Source organism: Semicossyphus pulcher, unplaced genomic scaffold (assembly GCF_022749685.1).
Source record: "Semicossyphus pulcher isolate SPU_LCO1_2020_fin unplaced genomic scaffold, fSemPul1.0.p SCAF_20, whole genome shotgun sequence".
Taxonomy (NCBI): domain Eukaryota; kingdom Metazoa; phylum Chordata; class Actinopteri; order Labriformes; family Labridae; genus Semicossyphus; species Semicossyphus pulcher.
In genome coordinates this window covers 19737201-19755191 of record NW_027211694.1, presented here as the reverse complement: position 1 = coordinate 19755191, position 17991 = coordinate 19737201, and the positions used below count along the sequence as shown (strand labels likewise).

Below are 17991 nucleotides of genomic sequence, written 5' to 3'. Positions count from 1 at the left end.
TAATTAAACTTTAATTGCCATTTTTGTACGCAAACTTACGAGGGGAAGAGGAAAAAATCTTAACTGCACACAGCAGAGGCTTAACAAATACTAACTTACACTGCTAAAAAACTTAAGGGAACACTTAAATCAAACATCAGATCTTGATGAACGTATAATTCAAGTTGAAAATTTTTACTGATGTTCATTGCATAATTTGTTGAGAACAAAATGATCTAACAACGGTCAGTGGAAACCAAAATCATCAGCCCATTGAGGGTTGGATTCAAATCACACCCGAAATCAAAGATCAAAAAAATGAAATCACAGGCTGATCCAACTTGCGTGAATGTCATCATGGCAACTCATGATGTGACTCAGTAGTGTGTATGGCCCCCGCGAGCTCGCATAGACTCCTGACTCCTGATGAGTTGGCGGATGGTGTCCTGGGGGATCTCCTCCCAGACCTGGATCAGGGCATCAGTGAGCTCCTGGACAGTCTGTGGCGGTACTTGGTGGTGTCTGATGCACCAATACATAATGTCCCATAGGTGCTCAATTGGATTTAGGTCAAGGGAACGAGAGGGCCAGTCAATGTCATCAATGCCTTCATAATCCAGGAACTGCCTACACACTCAGCACACTCACCCTCCACATGAGGAGTCGGTTTCTGACAGTTTGGTCAGAAACTTGCAAGCCAGTAGCCTGCTGGAGGTCATTTTGTAGTACTCTGGCAGTGCTCCACCTGTTCCTCCTCGCACACAGTAGCAAATATCGCTCCTGCTACTGGGTTGATATCTTTCTACGGCCCTGTCCAGCTCTCCTCATATAAGAACCAATCTTCTGGTACCTCCTTCATGCTCTTGAGACTGTGCTGGGAGACACAGCAAACCGTCTTGCGACCGCATGTATGGATGTGCCATCCTGGAGGAGCTTGACTACCTGTGCAACCTGATTGGGCGGCAGGTACCGCCTCATGCTACTAGTAGTGACAAGGACACTAGCAGTACACAAAACTAAAGAACAATCAGTCAGGAAGTATCAGGAGAGAGCAACTGTCTGTGGCCATCACATGCAAAACCATTCCCTTTTTGGGGGTTGTCTTGCTTTTGCCTCTCCATTGCACCTGTTGTCTCTTTAATTTGCACCACAGCAGTTGAAATTGATTCACAATCACTTGTGCTTCCTAAATGGACAGATTGATATCCCTGAAGTTTAACTGACTTGGTGTTATACTGTGACGATTAAGTGTTCCCTTAATTTTTTTGAGCGGTGTATCTTGGGATCAATACATCATAGTGTTAAAAACCGCATACTAAATGAAAGAATAATGTCTCAGGCATATATTTTGTATTCATTTAATGTTCATTTCTTAATTCAGTACAGAGTTATATGCATATAAATAGTGAGTGTGCACATGTGACAGCTTGCCCCATCAGTGGGTAAGTTGTCACACTATGTTGGATAGGATGTCATACTAGATTTAAATTCAGCTATAGAAAAAAAGATTGATTAATCATTGATCTTAAATCAATCCTGGAACATGGCCGTGGCACTGCGACCCAAGTCTATCTTGGACGGCTGTTTGCAAATGGCTCCATACAAACAAGGCACAGGCACTCATCTTCATTGGATGCATCTCAAGTCTTTCCTTTTATAACTGCCTTCTTTGGTGTTTTAGATTTGTTTTTAGATAGATTTTTAAATTTGGTTCCCCCACATTTCTTTTGGAATAGATTCTTCTTATCTTTACCTTGTGCCTGCCTTTTACTTTTTTAACTTGTAAAAAGGTAAAAGGCAGGCACAGGCAAGGCAGGCAAGAAGTGCCTCCTTCACTGGTGCAATATATAATTCCTGACCATCTCTTCTCCCTTCCTTCCTTTTTTCCTTCCTTCCTTGCTTCCTTTCTTTAAAAACACATTCACAAAATTCTAAATTACATATGACAACAGTTCACAAGCAGACTCTCTGTCTATGTAAAGTATAACAAGACACTTCATTCTATCCTCTACCAAGTACATATATATAATAGTGAAGATTTTTAACTAGAAGAAGATTAAAAAAAAAAAAGTTAAATTTTTTTACTTTAGAATGTGAGAAATGGTAAATCAGTCCTCACTTGAGTTAAGTCAGTGTGCTTTGCTTGTCACAGACAGGATATGACATCAGATGATGTCATGACATGACATAGATGCACAAAACTAATATTCAACTTTTAAGTAGCACCCTCTTATGATAAAAATATTAACAATGTGACAACTTGCCCGTGTGACAAGATACCCCGGTCTCCCCTACAGGGTAATTACTCCAACAATAAGCAAAACATAAGGCGCAGAGAAAACGTTCACCCTCCTTCCACTGAAGGCGTACCAAGGTCCACACTGTTGTTGAAATGAATGCAATGCATGCACAACTACAATGTGCAATTGATGGTTCAGGCAGTGGACTCCAGGGTACCTCCTGGCCTAGTTTGTTCTGTAAAAGCCACTGAACACCTCCATGCTTCCCTGACATCACAGAGGCACTGTCATACACTTGACTTAACATTTTGGACGGATCCAGACCTGCCTTGGTTAGCTCGTTAAGCACAATGCTTGTAATCGCTTGGGTGTCACCTGAATCTGCAGTGGTCAAGCAGTGGTTCAGTTATCTCCGGTGTCTCTTCATGAACATAACGAATAACAATGGAGATATTTTCTGTTCCAGTGGGATCTCGTGTTCAATATACTTTGATTGTAAACCATGAATCCCCAATTTCCTCCACGATTGCCTCTTTCACAACACTGCTCATTATACTTATTAGTTCGTTCTGCATCTCGTAGCTAGTATAAGTGGCGTTTCGTGGGATCGACTTCACAATTTGGGCCAACTGGGGGTCCTTTTGGATGCTGAAGTCAAGTAGTGTCAGAAACAGCCCGCTTCCTCCTTCAGACATGTCATCAAATGCCTTGATTACACCCCTCAATGGCAACAGATTAGAAACCAGGAAGTCCACTACATCAATTAAACTGGAGATGTAGTCCAGATTTTTCTGAAGTTGGTCTGCGTTAACTAGCGTTGACATTTCATTACCTTTGTTTCTATGCATCTGTCATTCCCTCTACATGCTGTAAAACGTCAAATGTTCCTTTGACGTTGCATGCCTGTTAAGTCCCTTATTGGTCTCCACAGTATGCTTCCAGTCCCTGAAGCCTTTGGTGGTGAAAGTTGGATCAAACCCGGCCTGCGCAGGGTGAAAGCCCCTCCACCTGTGTCAAGCTCAGCATTTCGATCGGCTGTTTTCAACCAAAGATCATTTTGCAGACAGCGCCTATGCATGATAATTATTATCAATCTTTAATGGACAATATGTTGTATATATTTACATACAAAAATAACTACTTTATTTCACCTTCTTCAATTTCATCACGGGGCACAATGACCCTCACCTTCTTCAATTTCATCATGGGGCAAAATGACCTGACTGGGTGGGATTGGCCCCATAAGGCCCACCCATAATGCCGATACTGCGTGAGTGCTGGGCGTGACAGTGACACTTGTGCAGTGCGCTCTGGTGCTTTGCACTGGGTGTACGACAGGGCCCTAAGTGTAAGAGGCGTCTGAGGCTATCTGAGAAGGTCCTGCCCTTCACCAATCCGACCTGATCCGGATGTCAGGACAGCCTGCAGTTCGCCTACCAGCCAGGTGTTGGTGTGGAGGATGCCATCCTCTACCTACTACACCGAGTCCACTCCCATCTGGATAAGGGGAGAGGCACAGCGAGGATTCTCTTCTTGGACTTCTCCAGCGCCTTTAATACCATTCACCCCCCTATGCTTCGGGATAAATTGAACCGGATGGGAGTGGACCCCCACCTGGTGGCCTGGATATCCAACTACCTCACCGACAGGCCACAGTACGTCAGGCTGAAGGACACCACGTCTGACACTGTGGTCAGCAGCACTGGAGCCCCCCAGGGCACAGTGCTGGCCCCTCTTCTCTTCACCCTGTACACCTCGGACTTCTGTCACAACTCAGAGCTGTGTCACATACAGAAGTACGCCGATGACACAGCCATCGTTGGATGCATCAGGGACGACAGAGAGGAGGAGTATCGGAGTCTGGTGGGGGACTTTGCTGCTTGGTGCCGCACAAACCACCTAGAGCTCAACACCTCTAAGACAAAGGAGCTGGTCATAGACTTTGGGAGGTCCAGACCGAAGCCGAGACCAGTCCTACTAGAGGGAGCTGAGGTGGAGAGTGTGGACTCCTACAAATACCTCGGGCTGTGTCTGGACAACAAACTGGACTGGTCAACACACACCAGCCACCTGTACGGGAAGACACAAGGCAGGATGTACTTCTTAAGGAGACTGCGGTCTTTTAACATCTGCAGCAAACTGCTGCGGATGTTTTACCAGTCTGTGGTTGCCAGTGTCCTCTTTTACACTGTAGTGTGCTGGGGAGGCAGCACATCCAAGAAGGACACATCCAGACTGGATAAACTGATCAGGCGAGCCGGCTCTGTGATCGGCATGAAGCTGGACCCTCTGGTGACGGTGGCAGAGACAAGGACACTAAACAAACTGTTGGACATTATGGACAATGCCAGCCACCCTCTGCACACCGTCATCAGCAACCAGAGGAGCCTGTTCAGTGAGAGACTGCTCCTTCCAAAGTGCAGGACTAACCGACTGAAGAACTCCTTTGCCCCTCATGCCATCAGGCTGTACAACTCCTCACTTAGGGGGAGGAGGTAACAGGGACAGACTCTCTCACAAGCGGTAGCCACTAATTCACCTCACAAAGTTAATAGTAGTTATCCTCCTTTATTCAATAGTAATATTTATTTATTTCTCAAAGGGTCATATGTGCAATAAAAATCTGTCAATGTGCAATAATCTCTCACCACAGTGCAATAACCTAATACCACAGTGCAATAACCTAATTTAGTTTAATTGAACTATTACCCACTGTTTACTTGTACATTTTCTAAGAGTGTATATTTTATATATTTTGTTATCTAATTTTGTACTTTTTATATATATATATATATATATATATATATATATATATATATATCGATAGATATATATATTTTGATCTTTATTTTTTACCCTCTGTGTGCTGATTCTTTCCTATTGTATTGTACTGTATAAGCTGCTGGAGACTGAATTTCCCAGAGGGAGTCATCCCAAAGGGATCAATAAAGTTGAGTCTAAGTCTAAGTCTAAATGGTCGATGACAGAACACTATTTTAAAAAAACATCAAAAGTAATCATTGAGTATGTAAAATGAAGTATGTAAAAGTAACTTTTACACTTTACACTACATCATACACTTTTAAGTATATACATATAATATATATATATATATATTTTTTTTAAATATATAGCATGGCATTTTGAGATTTGTGCTGCTCTTTCCTCTCTCTCTCCATCACATGCTCACATCAATTAATAATTGTAATTGTAATCAATTCTCCTTGTAATAATTAATTACTAACTATAATTGTAATTGACTGATTAATTCAATTCTAGGTAGGTTTAAACAAATAGTGCTATTATTGAATTGAAGGAGGAAGCGTGATGATGTGGTTTATAAAGTACTATAAGGCAGGGCGTTCTGATTCACTACCTGTCAATACTTTAAGGGTTTGTTTTAATGAAGCTGAATTCTTACTTAAATTATGTAAATAATAAAAGTGGAAAACAGTTATAGTGGCTTAAATGTTTTGTTTGTTTGTATTGAACTGAAACGTTCATAAATGTGTCATTATCTGTTTATACTAGTTACATTAGATTAAGCTGATAAATTAATCAAATAAAGCTTAAATAAAACAATTAATGAATCAAACTTGATACTTAAAAGCAAGTTAACTATTATTGTTATCAAGTTTAATTGATTAAAAGTGTCAACAGGTAACCAATGGTACTTACTTCATGCAGTAGTGCTAACTACTCATGAGGGGGCGCTTATTCTCTTTACACTAGACTGAAAGGTAACACAATCACGTGACCGCAGGCAGAGTGGGATGGCACCCACAAACACAGTAAACTTTTACTTTGCAGTGAACCAGATGCGCAACAAGAGGATTTTGGGCAGCAGAAACACTCAAACAGCGTTAAATAGAAACAGAGCAAGAATGGTACATTAAGCCGCGCTAATGTAGCATTTAGCACATAAGGGAAAGCATTTAAACTGAGTTTAGCTTAGCAGCTACAGTTAGCAGCTAACAGCTTAAGCTAATTAGCAAAACATATGCTATCTCCGTGGCAGCAAAGGGGAAGCTTGCGATCAATAAACACCGGAAGGGCCTCTGGTTAGCGGCTAACAGCTAAAGCTAATGAGCACAACAAATGCTGCTTTCGTAACAGCAGGGGGAGCTCGCTGTGGACCTACCTAACTGCCTCCCCGGCGGGAGATTGATCAGTTTCCGGGGGTGACACCCACAATTCAAGATGGCGATTCCTGTCAAAGTTCAGTATTCCGCCCAAGCCTTTAAGCTTGTTTGTGTATAAAGCTTTAAACGATAGCTAACAGCTTTAGCCTACCTTAGCTTACAAAGACGCTCAACACCGCGCTGGTGTTAACGTGAACGAGACAGTATGCAGCACCACACCCAACTCAAATGTACAGTGACTAAGTCTCAATTCCTTTCTGACGCACTTTAAACATGCGCAGAGAATAAATCCTTCCACCGTGTTGGGACGACTTGCAAAGAAACTAGTTAGCTACGCTAGTGCTTTAGCATGGAGGTTGAGCGTTTGTCCGCACGTCCAGACACTTCGTGGTACGAGGGTTAACAGCTCTTAGGCCTATTAACAGGTTACAGTGCAGGGGACTCCCAACAACTGACAATGCATGCAAAATCACACAGTGATCACTCTCAATAAGTTACACAAGGTGAATAAACATTCAACAGATCGGTAACTTGTAATCAAGTCAGACTGGGTCACTTAATTAGTTCAACGACTTAATTTTGGCGTGTCTAAATAAATATTATGAGTTACTGGCTCTTAACAGCGGACTTTGTTATTGCTCTCAGCTGATTGTGACGTAGCTCCAGCTGACTCTCGGTTTGTTTGGTTACTATGGTAACAGCTCAGCACTCAGTCTCACCATGTAACGCGCAACACAGCTCTTGAAGTCGCTTTGATTGTTAAATAAAAGTGATTTTTGTGTGTATGACATATAAAAGCTTGTGAATGCGGCCTCACACGGGGCACCAAAATACTGTAGCGTAAATCGGTCGATTAATTATTTAATAATTAATTAGACTCGTCATAGAATGCCTGCACTCTATATTGACGAGAAGTTAACTTTAACCTTAATTAAAAGACTTAACCTATCATAGGTATTTAATGGGGCACCACCCTATTTTGACAAAACAGGGAAAAAATATAATTAGTTAACTAATTATTTTAATTCAATCTCATAATCTGAAGGTTGCTACAGTCTAGACTTGAGTTCGTTTCGCGGTGTACAGAGGCTTAGTACTTCACGTACACAAAACACATAATGCAGATCTTTATAAATGAAGAATTTATTAACTAATACTACTTAACATACACGAGATAACTAAATATGGTGATGAACATGAAAACGATTAATAACAGGATGAATATGATCAAAGATGGACGGAAAATGAAACCTGTGAAGGGAGCACGGTGCAGCAGCTGAGATATTGGGAGGTATCTTTGCTAAAGTTCTATCCCTTAATACCCTTAATACTACCACATCAACTCCGATATACAGTAAAGCAAACTTAGACCTACTCTGATGGAGGATATGGTCAACCGCGCTGTTGGTTAGGCGTGTGAAGGCCGTCGGACCGGCCTGGCCTGGAGCTTCAGGTGCCCTGGGCTTAGACCCGGGGAGCATCCCTCGGAGCGGCACCGCACGGCCAGTTCGGTCTCTCTTGATGACGATGTGCAGGTCACTCCGTGTTGTGACTGGTACTGGATGGAGGCTAGGTGCGTCTTCTGGTCTCTGAGTTTGAGGCTTGTCAGAGCGCAAGGATTGGAGCAAAAAGAGAGCTGTTGTCTTCAGTTCTTGGAACACAGGGCTAGTACAGCTTGAAGTTTACTTGGAGCAATGTCTACTCGCAAGGTCTTCAGCGCGGCAAGGCGCACACAGGATCTGGGCCTTCTCGCGGGGCAAAACTTAGAAGATAAGGAAGGAAAGTCCGGAGAGGAGGGGGTGGCGCTCATCAGCTGCCGGGTCAGAGAGGATGCAGGAACGCGAAGGGTGAAAAGAGAGAAAAGTAAGAGAGAGATCTTGGGGTGTCGTCTCTTATTTAAAGGGTCTCTTCTCCTGAGGGCAGTGTCCAATCACAATGGTGCAAAGTTGACCACTCCTGCCTCCGGAACTTTCTTATCAAATAAACTATTTCTTCATAAACTTAAACTTAATCTCATCAATATAACCCCCCCCATATTCGATACCTCTGGACTCTCAGCTGCGTGTAGACTCCAAACATCGCTGGGTTATGATACACAGAATTAGATTAAATAAATAGTTCATGAAAGTAATAGTTAATTCCGCAATAAACATGTCATGGTGAACACACATTTATATGTGAATGTATATGTGTGGATATGTGTGTGCATATATATATGTGTGTGTGTTTACAGACTATTAAAACCAAATAAAAGAGCCACATTGATGAATCAACATTTTCTCTGTCCTGAGTTAGCTCTGTTTCACCCCTCCCTTCTCCTGTCTGTGTGAGGGAGAGGGGGGAAAGCAGATAAGTGACCCACAAACTCTTTGAAGCCCCAGGGATCTGAGGTGTGACTCGTCCCTATTGTTCACAGTCCATGGATCAAAGCATTTGGTTACTTATCCTCACCATACTATTCAAAATGCAAACATTTAAACAACGACAATCATTGTAGTTTATTGGAGGTTGTCCCAAGGTCTACCTCCTGACTCTGTAGAAACAAATGGGGGAGAGGGTTGTAAACCCCCCCTGGATTCCATTAGTGTCTACTTTGATCCAGAGCAGAGCTAGCGGTCTAGCTCTCTTCCTGGTGGGGTCAAATGACCAGGTCAGGCCTTTCGGACTTGGTTGGCCCAGGGGTCTTCGGAGGCAGCAGATGGGTACTGAGTGGCCAGAAGGGCTGCAGCTTCTGTGGTTGCGGAAGCAAAAACCCGGGTGTGGGAGGAGTTCAGGGAGGCTATGGAGAAGGACTTTCGGTTGGCTTCAAAGAAGTTCTGGCACGCCTCTTCAATGTCGCGTGGAGGTCTGGGACAGTACCTGCGGAATGGCAGACTGGGGTGGTGGTTCCCATTTTCTAAAAGGGGGACAGTGGACCAGCTCTTTACCCTGGCAGGGCTGCTAAGGGGGGCATGGGAGTTTGCTCATCCAGTCTACATGTGCTTTGTGGACTTGGAGAAGGCCTATGATTGTGTCCCCCAGGGGGTCCTGTGTGGGGTACTGCGGGAGTATGGGTACCGGGGCCGTTGGTACGAGCCATTTGATCGCTGTATAACCAAAGTGAGAGCTGTGTCCACATCCTTGGCACAATGTCAAACACGTTCCCAGTGCGTGTCGGCCTCCGCCAGGGCTGTCCCTTGTCACTGATCCTGTTTGTGATTTTCATGAACAGGTTCTCAAGGCGCAGCCGGGGGGAGGACGGTGTCCAGTTTGGGGACCTCAGGATTTCATCTCTGCTTTTTGCAGATGATGTTGTCCTGTCAGAGTCAGCACCTCCAAGTCTGAGCCCATGGTTCTCTGCCGGAAACCGGTGGATTGCCTCCTGCGGGTGGGGAGTGAGTCTTTACCTCAAGTGAAGGAGTTTAAGTATCTCAGGGTCTTGTTCAAGAGTGAGGGTAAAATGGATTGTGAGATGACAGGCGGATTGGTGCAGCATCAGCAGCAATACAGGCATTGTACCGGACCGTGGTAGTGAAGAGGGAGCTGAGCCTGAAGGCAAAGCTTTCTGTATACCAGTCGATCTACGTTCCAACCCTCACCTATGGTCACAAGCTTTGGGTAGTGACCATAGGTCCATAGGTATAGTTGGGAAGAATGAGATCGTGGATACAAGCGGCCGAAATGAGTTTCCTTCAGAGGGTGTCTGGGCTCAGCCTTAGAGATAGGGTCAAGAGATCGGAGATCCGGGGGGAGCTCGGAGTAGAGCCGCTTCTCCTTCGCGCTAAAAGGAGCCAGTTGAGGTGGTTCGGGCATCTGGTTGGAATGCCTCCTAGGCGCCTCCCTTTGGAGGTTTTCCTGGCATGTCCAACTGGGAGGAGACCCCGGGACAGACCCAGAGCTCGCTGGAGGGATTATATATACCGTCTGGTCTGGGAATGCCTCGGAATCCCCCAGGACGAACTGGAAAATGTTGCTGGGGAGAGGGACGCCTAGGTCACATGAGTAGGCTGCCACCGCGCCCAGCCCCGGATAAGCGGAAGATAATGGATAGATGGATGGACGGATGGAGTTTCAGCAAACTTCTATTAAATAAGATCCTGGAGCGTGGAGACCTTGGATTGACGCAAACTTTCAGTAATAATATGAAGTAATTAATGTTGTTTCTGTGAACATATTTAATTTAGTCAATGAATTATTAAATAATTAATTAGTGGTAGAATGCCTGCACTCTATTTTGACTATTGGAAATTAAAGTTTAACTATAATTAAAAGATTTAACCTATTGTAGGTTGTGTTGGCAATTTCTGATGACGAGACCAATAAAGTTCTTAGGGAAACAAAGTTGTCTTTTGATGTCATTAAATTGAAGAAAATTAAAAGATGAGTAAAAACAATTAACAACTTGAGCTGGGTCAGACCAGTACTACACAGAATGCAGCTGTCTAGCTGACTGACACAGAATCAAGGTTCACAGTGTATGTTGTACATTACAGAAAGAACTCCCTCTCACAGAGACAAAGTAAGGTGTTATTGTTATGACTTTAGCTGAAGCGCCTGACTATCTAGAGTTTACCCCTTGCCCTGGAGCTCTCCGCCCCAGACAAGGCCACCAACTATCTCTCTAAGACAGAAGGAGCAACAGTAAATCATGCACAAGACCCTGGAGAGGAGTAGACAATACATATCCTTAAAATTAACGTTAGCTGATTATACCATGATTATTAACTCCGTAATATTAAAGAAATTTAAACACATGATCAAACAGGTTAACATTAAAATTTCCTTCACATAGGTATTTATCAGGGCACCACCCTATTTTGTCAAAGCAGGGAACAAAGTTTACAATTTGTTACCTGATTATTTTAACAGACTCATTACCTGAAGTGTGCAACAAAATTGAGTTTGTTGCGCGGTGTACAGAGGTTTAGTACTTCATACACACAAAACATTTAAACCAGTTCTTTATAAATGAAGAATTTATGAACTCAACTGCTGAAACACACGTGATAAATGAAGAATAATGATGAGCATGAACAACAATTAACACAGGATGACGGGGGGGGAGCAGATAAGTGACCCGCAAAGTCTTTCAATCCCCAGGGATCTGAGGTGTGACTCGTCCCTGTTGTCCACAGTCCTTGGATCAAAGCATTTAGTTACTTATCGCCCACATACTAATGTCAATGCAAACATTAAATGTCCCACAGGTTTATTGAATGGTGTCCTTCATCTGGTCTTTGTGGAATGTTGGTCCCTTTTGGTCCAATAAAAGAGAGGTTGTAACCCCCCACCCACCCCTTGATTCCATTCCATTTTTATCATCTTGACTAATAGCTAGAGGTTTAGCTCTTTTCCAGATGGAGGTAAACTGACCAGGTTAAGCCTGGTCCAGGCCCATCCTGATGCCACGCTACAGGGCGCAATAAGAGGCTAATTCATGTGCGCACATTTCCAGGTAGATTGTGATTTAAAAGGGGAACATTGCGTGCAGATGAGCATGCGCATGGTTTTATAAATCTGAATTATTTTTGCCACACGCCAATTCCGAGTTTTCTCCATAGGTACACTTTTAGTATGGATTCTACGCACCCTTTTATAAATGAGACCCCCGATCTTTTATCACCAAGTAGTTGGACGCATATACGGAGCGGTGAAGTCCACTCTTCCCTTATTCCCTTATCGCTTCCTGCCCTGCATAGGAACTCAACTCTATGAAAAAATGTCCCTAAGGTTCCCCTTAAAATTTCGTTTATTGCTAGTTTCTCATTCTGTCACTTATCAAAAAGCCTTCTTACTCTCATCTGTAGGCTTCTGTTTTCCTTGAGCAGGGTGTCTGATCTGGCTTTCTGCTTGTTGCTGATGTTCCTGAACTGGTCAACCCTATGTTCAAGATTATTGAAATCACATCATCAGCCCTGACCTTTTCCAATGTCTCCTGAAATGCCTGTACTTGCAAATAGTCCACCTGTTTAAGTCAGGCCATATTTCCATTCTGAATTGACATGATGAGTCAATTACTTGTCAGATCCAGAAATTTACATTCCAGGAGTTGAATGTGTCAAGCATTCACCAGTGTTTTTTTATGAAAACCAAGTTAACTTGTAGCTATTTTCAGCCCTTGTCACTTTTGTGCTCAACATTCACTGGTTAAAAATAGAATAAAATATTCATACCTACTTAGTTTATGTATGGACTGCTGAAGATAAATCTAGCACTTAGTAGAAACACAGGAGAACAAAAAAACTTTCAATTAAAGAAATGGATGTTTGCTTGAATTTCCCCAAACTCTCTCCTTGAACCTAAATCTAGCTGCCCTTTTTGGGGCATACGTAGGACAAGAGAATGTCAACCATATTCTTAATAATGGGAGGTTGTGGATGAAGGCTATGAGGCAGGTGGTGAGCCAGAGTCATCTCCCAGGCATCCACCAGACGAACCTCAAGTCCCTTGAACATGGCTCTGAGCACCTTGTTTTCCTGAAGCGAGTACCAGTCACTGTTGGTAAGCGTCTCGTAAAGTGTCAGAGCTTTAAGGTTTGGAGTCCTGATGACAACCAGTGTGCCTGGAGCCCTGTTCAGCAGACGCACCACTGCCCTGCGGATGCTCTGAAGGCGTCGGATGTAGAGCTCAACTGGGAAAGTACTGAAGTGAGACCAGATGCCAACAACTATGACAGTGTTGTCGCCACCAGTTACCCCATCTATTTCATTGGCAATGTAATGCAGCTCGCTGATTGGGACGTTGCGAAAACGAATAGGAGGACCGTGGCAGCGGTATGTTACCAAGAATTTGTTTGCATTGTCCAACATCATGAAAGGTCCTACTTGCTTAAAGCTGTACAGGTTGAACTCCTTGGCATCTGAAAGTAGTACAGAGTGGAGAGGTTAAGCAGAGGTTTAAACAAAATAAAACTGTTTCCAGAAATCCCTGTGGATCAGCTACCTGGTAGGAAAGCATTGAGGTATTCAAACCACTGCCTGATGGTGGAGTCTCCATACAGGTGGACAATCTTGCCCTTCAGACACTGATTGACGGCAGAGGTGGTGTTGAATTGGCGAACTTTGATTCCACCTAGTGCTCTCCACACACCCTGGTAGTAATAGCCAGAAACTCCAGACTTCCCAATGCTTTCCTTGACCTCAGGTTGACCTGAGAGAAAAGGATGTGGGAAGAGTTATTTTATATTTTACTGAGAAGAAACATAACATAACGTGTTATCAGTATGTAGAGCGTCTGTGGATGCGTGTAAATGTAGATATGCAAAACAAAACTCAAGACGACAAAGGAACAGTGTCTTGCCACCGGCCCCATCAGATAACCAGAGAGAGACCGAGAGAGAGATCTTGGAGGTCTTTATCAGGCAGAGCGCACCGGGCCCACTTGCAACTCATGACGCTAATGAACCCTCCAAAGTGGACACACCTCTCCTGCAACACAGGCCACGTACACAACCCGCACCAAACAGAGACACCCAGTGGCCAGGTGGAGGGATCATCATATTGTATTAAAAATGCGATTGCAAGTGTGCCTCTCGGCCCAGCTACTGTGGCCATAAGGATGCTTCTCACTGCCATTTGACGAATCTTAGGAAGATTTCCTCATACTTTTGCCATTAAAGGGGAGGAGGAGAGGAGAGGACATCTATAATGAGTTCCAACAGTATGTGCATGACAACAACATACAACTGATGGCGCGGTGAAGCACGTCAGTGACTTATTTACCTGCTGCCAGAGATCCGCTCCTTTTTGGAGTTACGGATTGAGCAGCACAAAGAACTGTCAGAGGACATGTGGGATTTCTGACAGACCTGATGACCAAACTAAATGAGCTTAACTATGAACTGCAGAGTAAAGACAAGAAGGTGGTACACATGATAAGTGTCAGTTTCAATACTTTCAAAGCCAGAGTTGGTCTGTGGACCTCTCAGTTTAGAGATGTGAGACTGACACACTTCCCAAACTTAGAAAGGCTGTCAAGGAATGTGAGAGAAGCTAAACATGAACAATTCTGTGGCCATTTGGATAAAGTGACAGCTGAATTTGACAGGTGTTTTCAGGAAGTGCATGTCATGGAGGACGTTGTCAGATTAATCACGAATCTATTTCTTTCCGTTGACATCAACGCGTTGTCTGTGAAGTTGCAGGATGCATTTTACTTACCGAATGGAGAGGATATGGAAATATTTGAACTGCGAAGTGATATTAAATTGCCAGCCAGGGCAAAGCACGGCAACTTCTGGGAACTTGTGAGCAGGGCAAAAGACACCTTAATGACTGTGTGAGACTAGGTGTCTCTAACTATGAGCCCAACTACAGAGCGCTAGTTGTTGTAAAATAAATAAAGAAACGAGGCAGCATTATTCAGCACTTAAACGTGTGGACTTTTATTTCCTATATTTCTGAACGGTACATCTTGTTCTATATTTGGACACGAGAAGTGATCTTGGCTTGGAAAAGGTTGGTTACCACTGCACTGAAGCTAACATGAAAATGTTCATCATTTAAGCAGAACATTGGCAGTTGTTAACTTGTACTAAAAAGTTCTAGCTCTTGAGCTGTGTTTTTATGGTTTTATGGGATATCATTACTCCGGAGTAACTAGATACACAGCTACTCTTTTCTGCCAACACTTTGCTCTGGCGTCAATACAGAGATAGGTTGTATGCAATTTTTCCACTGACACTTTTACTTTCATGGTCTTTAGCACATAAGGTTTTGAATTGTTATCATAGGTAAAGGTGAAGGTAGGAAAGATCCTATTTTACCTTTCCTTTGTGGCAAAACAGCGATGTTAGCAGGTCCTGAAGCCTGAATGAAGACTTTCATGTTGACACCCCTGAAGAAAAGCTCACATAATAAAGTATCTCATACACACATTCAACATGTAAAACCAACGTCATGTTATTAATCTAAAGAAAATTATTTAATATTCAATAATTCTGCTTCCTTAGTTGGACTTTCAAGATATGCTATCTACTTTGTTACTGAAAGTCAACGAATTGATTCACAATATTTTGTTTGTTATTCTTACGCAAGTAAATATTATATACATATTTATTATAATTGAAACTAAACAAAAGTTTTTTCTCTCTCCTCCCTCACCTTTGGAAAAGCTTATCCTCTGTGGCCTTGAGTTTTCTGGTGAATCCTCCCTTCATGTGGTTAATCCTGTCATCACAGCTCAGCTTCTTTGGCTTGTAGCAGAACCAAGGCTCACCCGTATGGAGGTCTGTGAAGTTGCACAGCGGCTGTCCGGTTTCATGTAGGCAGACGTTACAGGTGGTAGTTTGAGAAATTGAGCCTGAGTGGAAGAGGCTCTTGAAGAAAATCCTATCAGGCTGTTCTTTGGTCAGCCTGCGCAGCACTGTGACAGCCTCACTAGAGTGAACCAGCGTCACCTGATAGTACAGAGAACAAGAGTTTTCACTCAGTCATGTCAAGTTACCCGGCAGCTTACTTCATAGAGCAAATGTTTACTGATTAGCTACATGAAGCTAGCAACAGTTGTTAACGTGCTACTGACAGTTTTAAGGTGAGAAAAACTACAGCTGGTGATTAGAAATAAGAAGAAGGAGAATAAATGTTTTTTATTGCTGTTGTTTTTGAGTCAGTAGTGAGGAGCGAGGAGTTATCACAGTTATATTACAAACTGTCTGGCCAAGGCTAATTCATAGATTAGCAAACTAAATAGTTAAGCACAGAATGAAATTGTTGTGTATGAGCCACATTGGCACCGGTCGTGGCTGTAGTTTAATGGCAGTTACGACAGTCTGCCAGAAACAAGTGGTGAAAAAAATGGTTTTTCAGAGTTGTGATGTGCAGAGCACAATAAAGTAAAGTGTGTGAATTGGAGATGCGGTCCGCACGTTCTTAAACACAACAGAAATGAACCTGGCACCCTCTTGTTAGCGAGTACAATTGGTCCTCTTACCACTACAGCCAGCCATTCTAAGTGACAAAAAACAATCCTGACATTTATGTAGGGGCACCACAAATCAATCAGTGACAAACACTCGACTAGCTAACAAGCCAGGTAAAGCAAGTGCAGACACAGTTACCTGCTAGTAAGTGCTAACAGTTGAATAAAATTATACTAGATATTCACTCACCAAAAAAAATGGAGCAAGGACTTCTTGGGCAGTCATATAGTGCATTAACTACACAACTAGCCAATTAATTGATTGATATTTGCATGAAACAAAACAAGAATACTCTTAATTAAAGCCTAAACATTAAAACCCTGTTTTAAGTCTCTATAGTTTAAAGAAATATCGTCAAGAGTCTAAAAACATAAGAACCAAGCTGTAAACATGTTTATTTGGGTAGTAAATTTGGGCATTTAACATGGAGATCAGTGGAGATTGGCTCGCTAGTAGAGGCAGCCTCCAGTGGTCATTAGAGGTACTGCAGTTTTTGGCATTTTCACAATGACTTAATTTATTGGTTCTGGAAGTTGACACTTGTTAGCAACAGTAAGTCAGTGGGGAGAGGTTTATATAACATATTTTAAACACCTATAGAACAATTACATTTAAAGAGATAGCCTTTAGCATTACCTCAACCTGTGCACTTCCTTCCCAGAGTAAAGAGAATACAGCAGAGTAGGAGCCATTGAGGTGATCCACCACTTGCCCGGCCACACCTGCTCCAAGTGTCTTGTTGTGCAACCGTGCAATTAAGACATCTCCTCCAGACTTCTTGGCTTGACCTTGAAAGTCGTATATTTGGATCATAACCTCCAGCTGATCCCCTACATGCCACTGCCCCCCCTCCCTCTTCCCTGGGAGAATGGTGAAGGTGCTGTGGGCAGGATCACTTGTCTGATTCAGTGGAAGAGGAGCTGGCAAAAGTGAAGTTTCTGGCCAAGCAATCGAGTCTAATATGAGGCGTTCCTCTACAGCGTCTGTAGAGGACAGTGGCTGGAAGGTGCAGAAGCCATGATGCTTCTGAGGATCAGTGGTAGCTCCCTGGAGGTTGATGGGGGAGGTTTCTTCATACTTTAACTGGCAGGGGGTTGAGACAGAAAGATTGTGACAAAGATGCCTTAACCAATTGTAAGAAAAGCATATGAACTAAATAAAACAAAAAGGGCAAGAAGGACATTTTTTTCTGCTCTACACAACAAAATGACACAATATTTATGGATGGTAACAATCGTTGATCTGTTAGTTGTAAGCTGCTGGAATTCACTCTTAAATAGTTCTTGTTCTTTGTAGGTCATGGCGCAAGTGCATTTAGGACCCGCTCCACTTTTGCTTGTTCTATGGCGCAAAATCTGGGCACACAGTAAAGCACATATTTAGTCTCTTAATTAATCAAAGATGTATTTTGCGTATAACATGAATCATATATAATCGCTTTCTTATGGCATAGCACCAACAGTGGTTGGTGCATCTTACCACACCCCATTTTAAGTCCAAGAGGCCCACAAGTGCTACTAATACAATATGGACGCCAGGTGTGAACAAATCTGCTATTTGCACTTTGCACCTTTTTGCACTGCAGAAAGACTGGGCACTTTGTTTTTCTGACGATCAGGGGAGCATTAAGTAAAGCCAGTACATCTCACTGATTCCCCCAATGAATCTTTGCAGATCACAGCGTGGGAGATTGAGGTAAAGTGACGCAAATAGTTCAGGAAGGATTATAAGC

General features: G+C 43.0%; 1 protein-coding gene across 1 annotated transcript; it reads right to left on the bottom strand.

Annotated features, from left to right (window-relative positions):
- Window positions 1–12645: 12645 nt before the first annotated feature.
- LOC138599877 (NXPE family member 3-like) lies at window positions 12646–17267 on the bottom strand. Its single transcript, XM_069671632.1, has 5 exons — window positions 16896–17267; window positions 15442–15737; window positions 15105–15175; window positions 13283–13489; window positions 12646–13199 (listed from the first exon to the last, which is right to left on the bottom strand). The coding sequence occupies exons 1-5, from the start codon at window positions 17070–17072 to the stop codon at window positions 12646–12648; spliced, it is 1305 nt and encodes a 434-aa protein (XP_069527733.1). The 5' UTR covers window positions 17073–17267.
- Window positions 17268–17991: the final 724 nt, after the last annotated feature.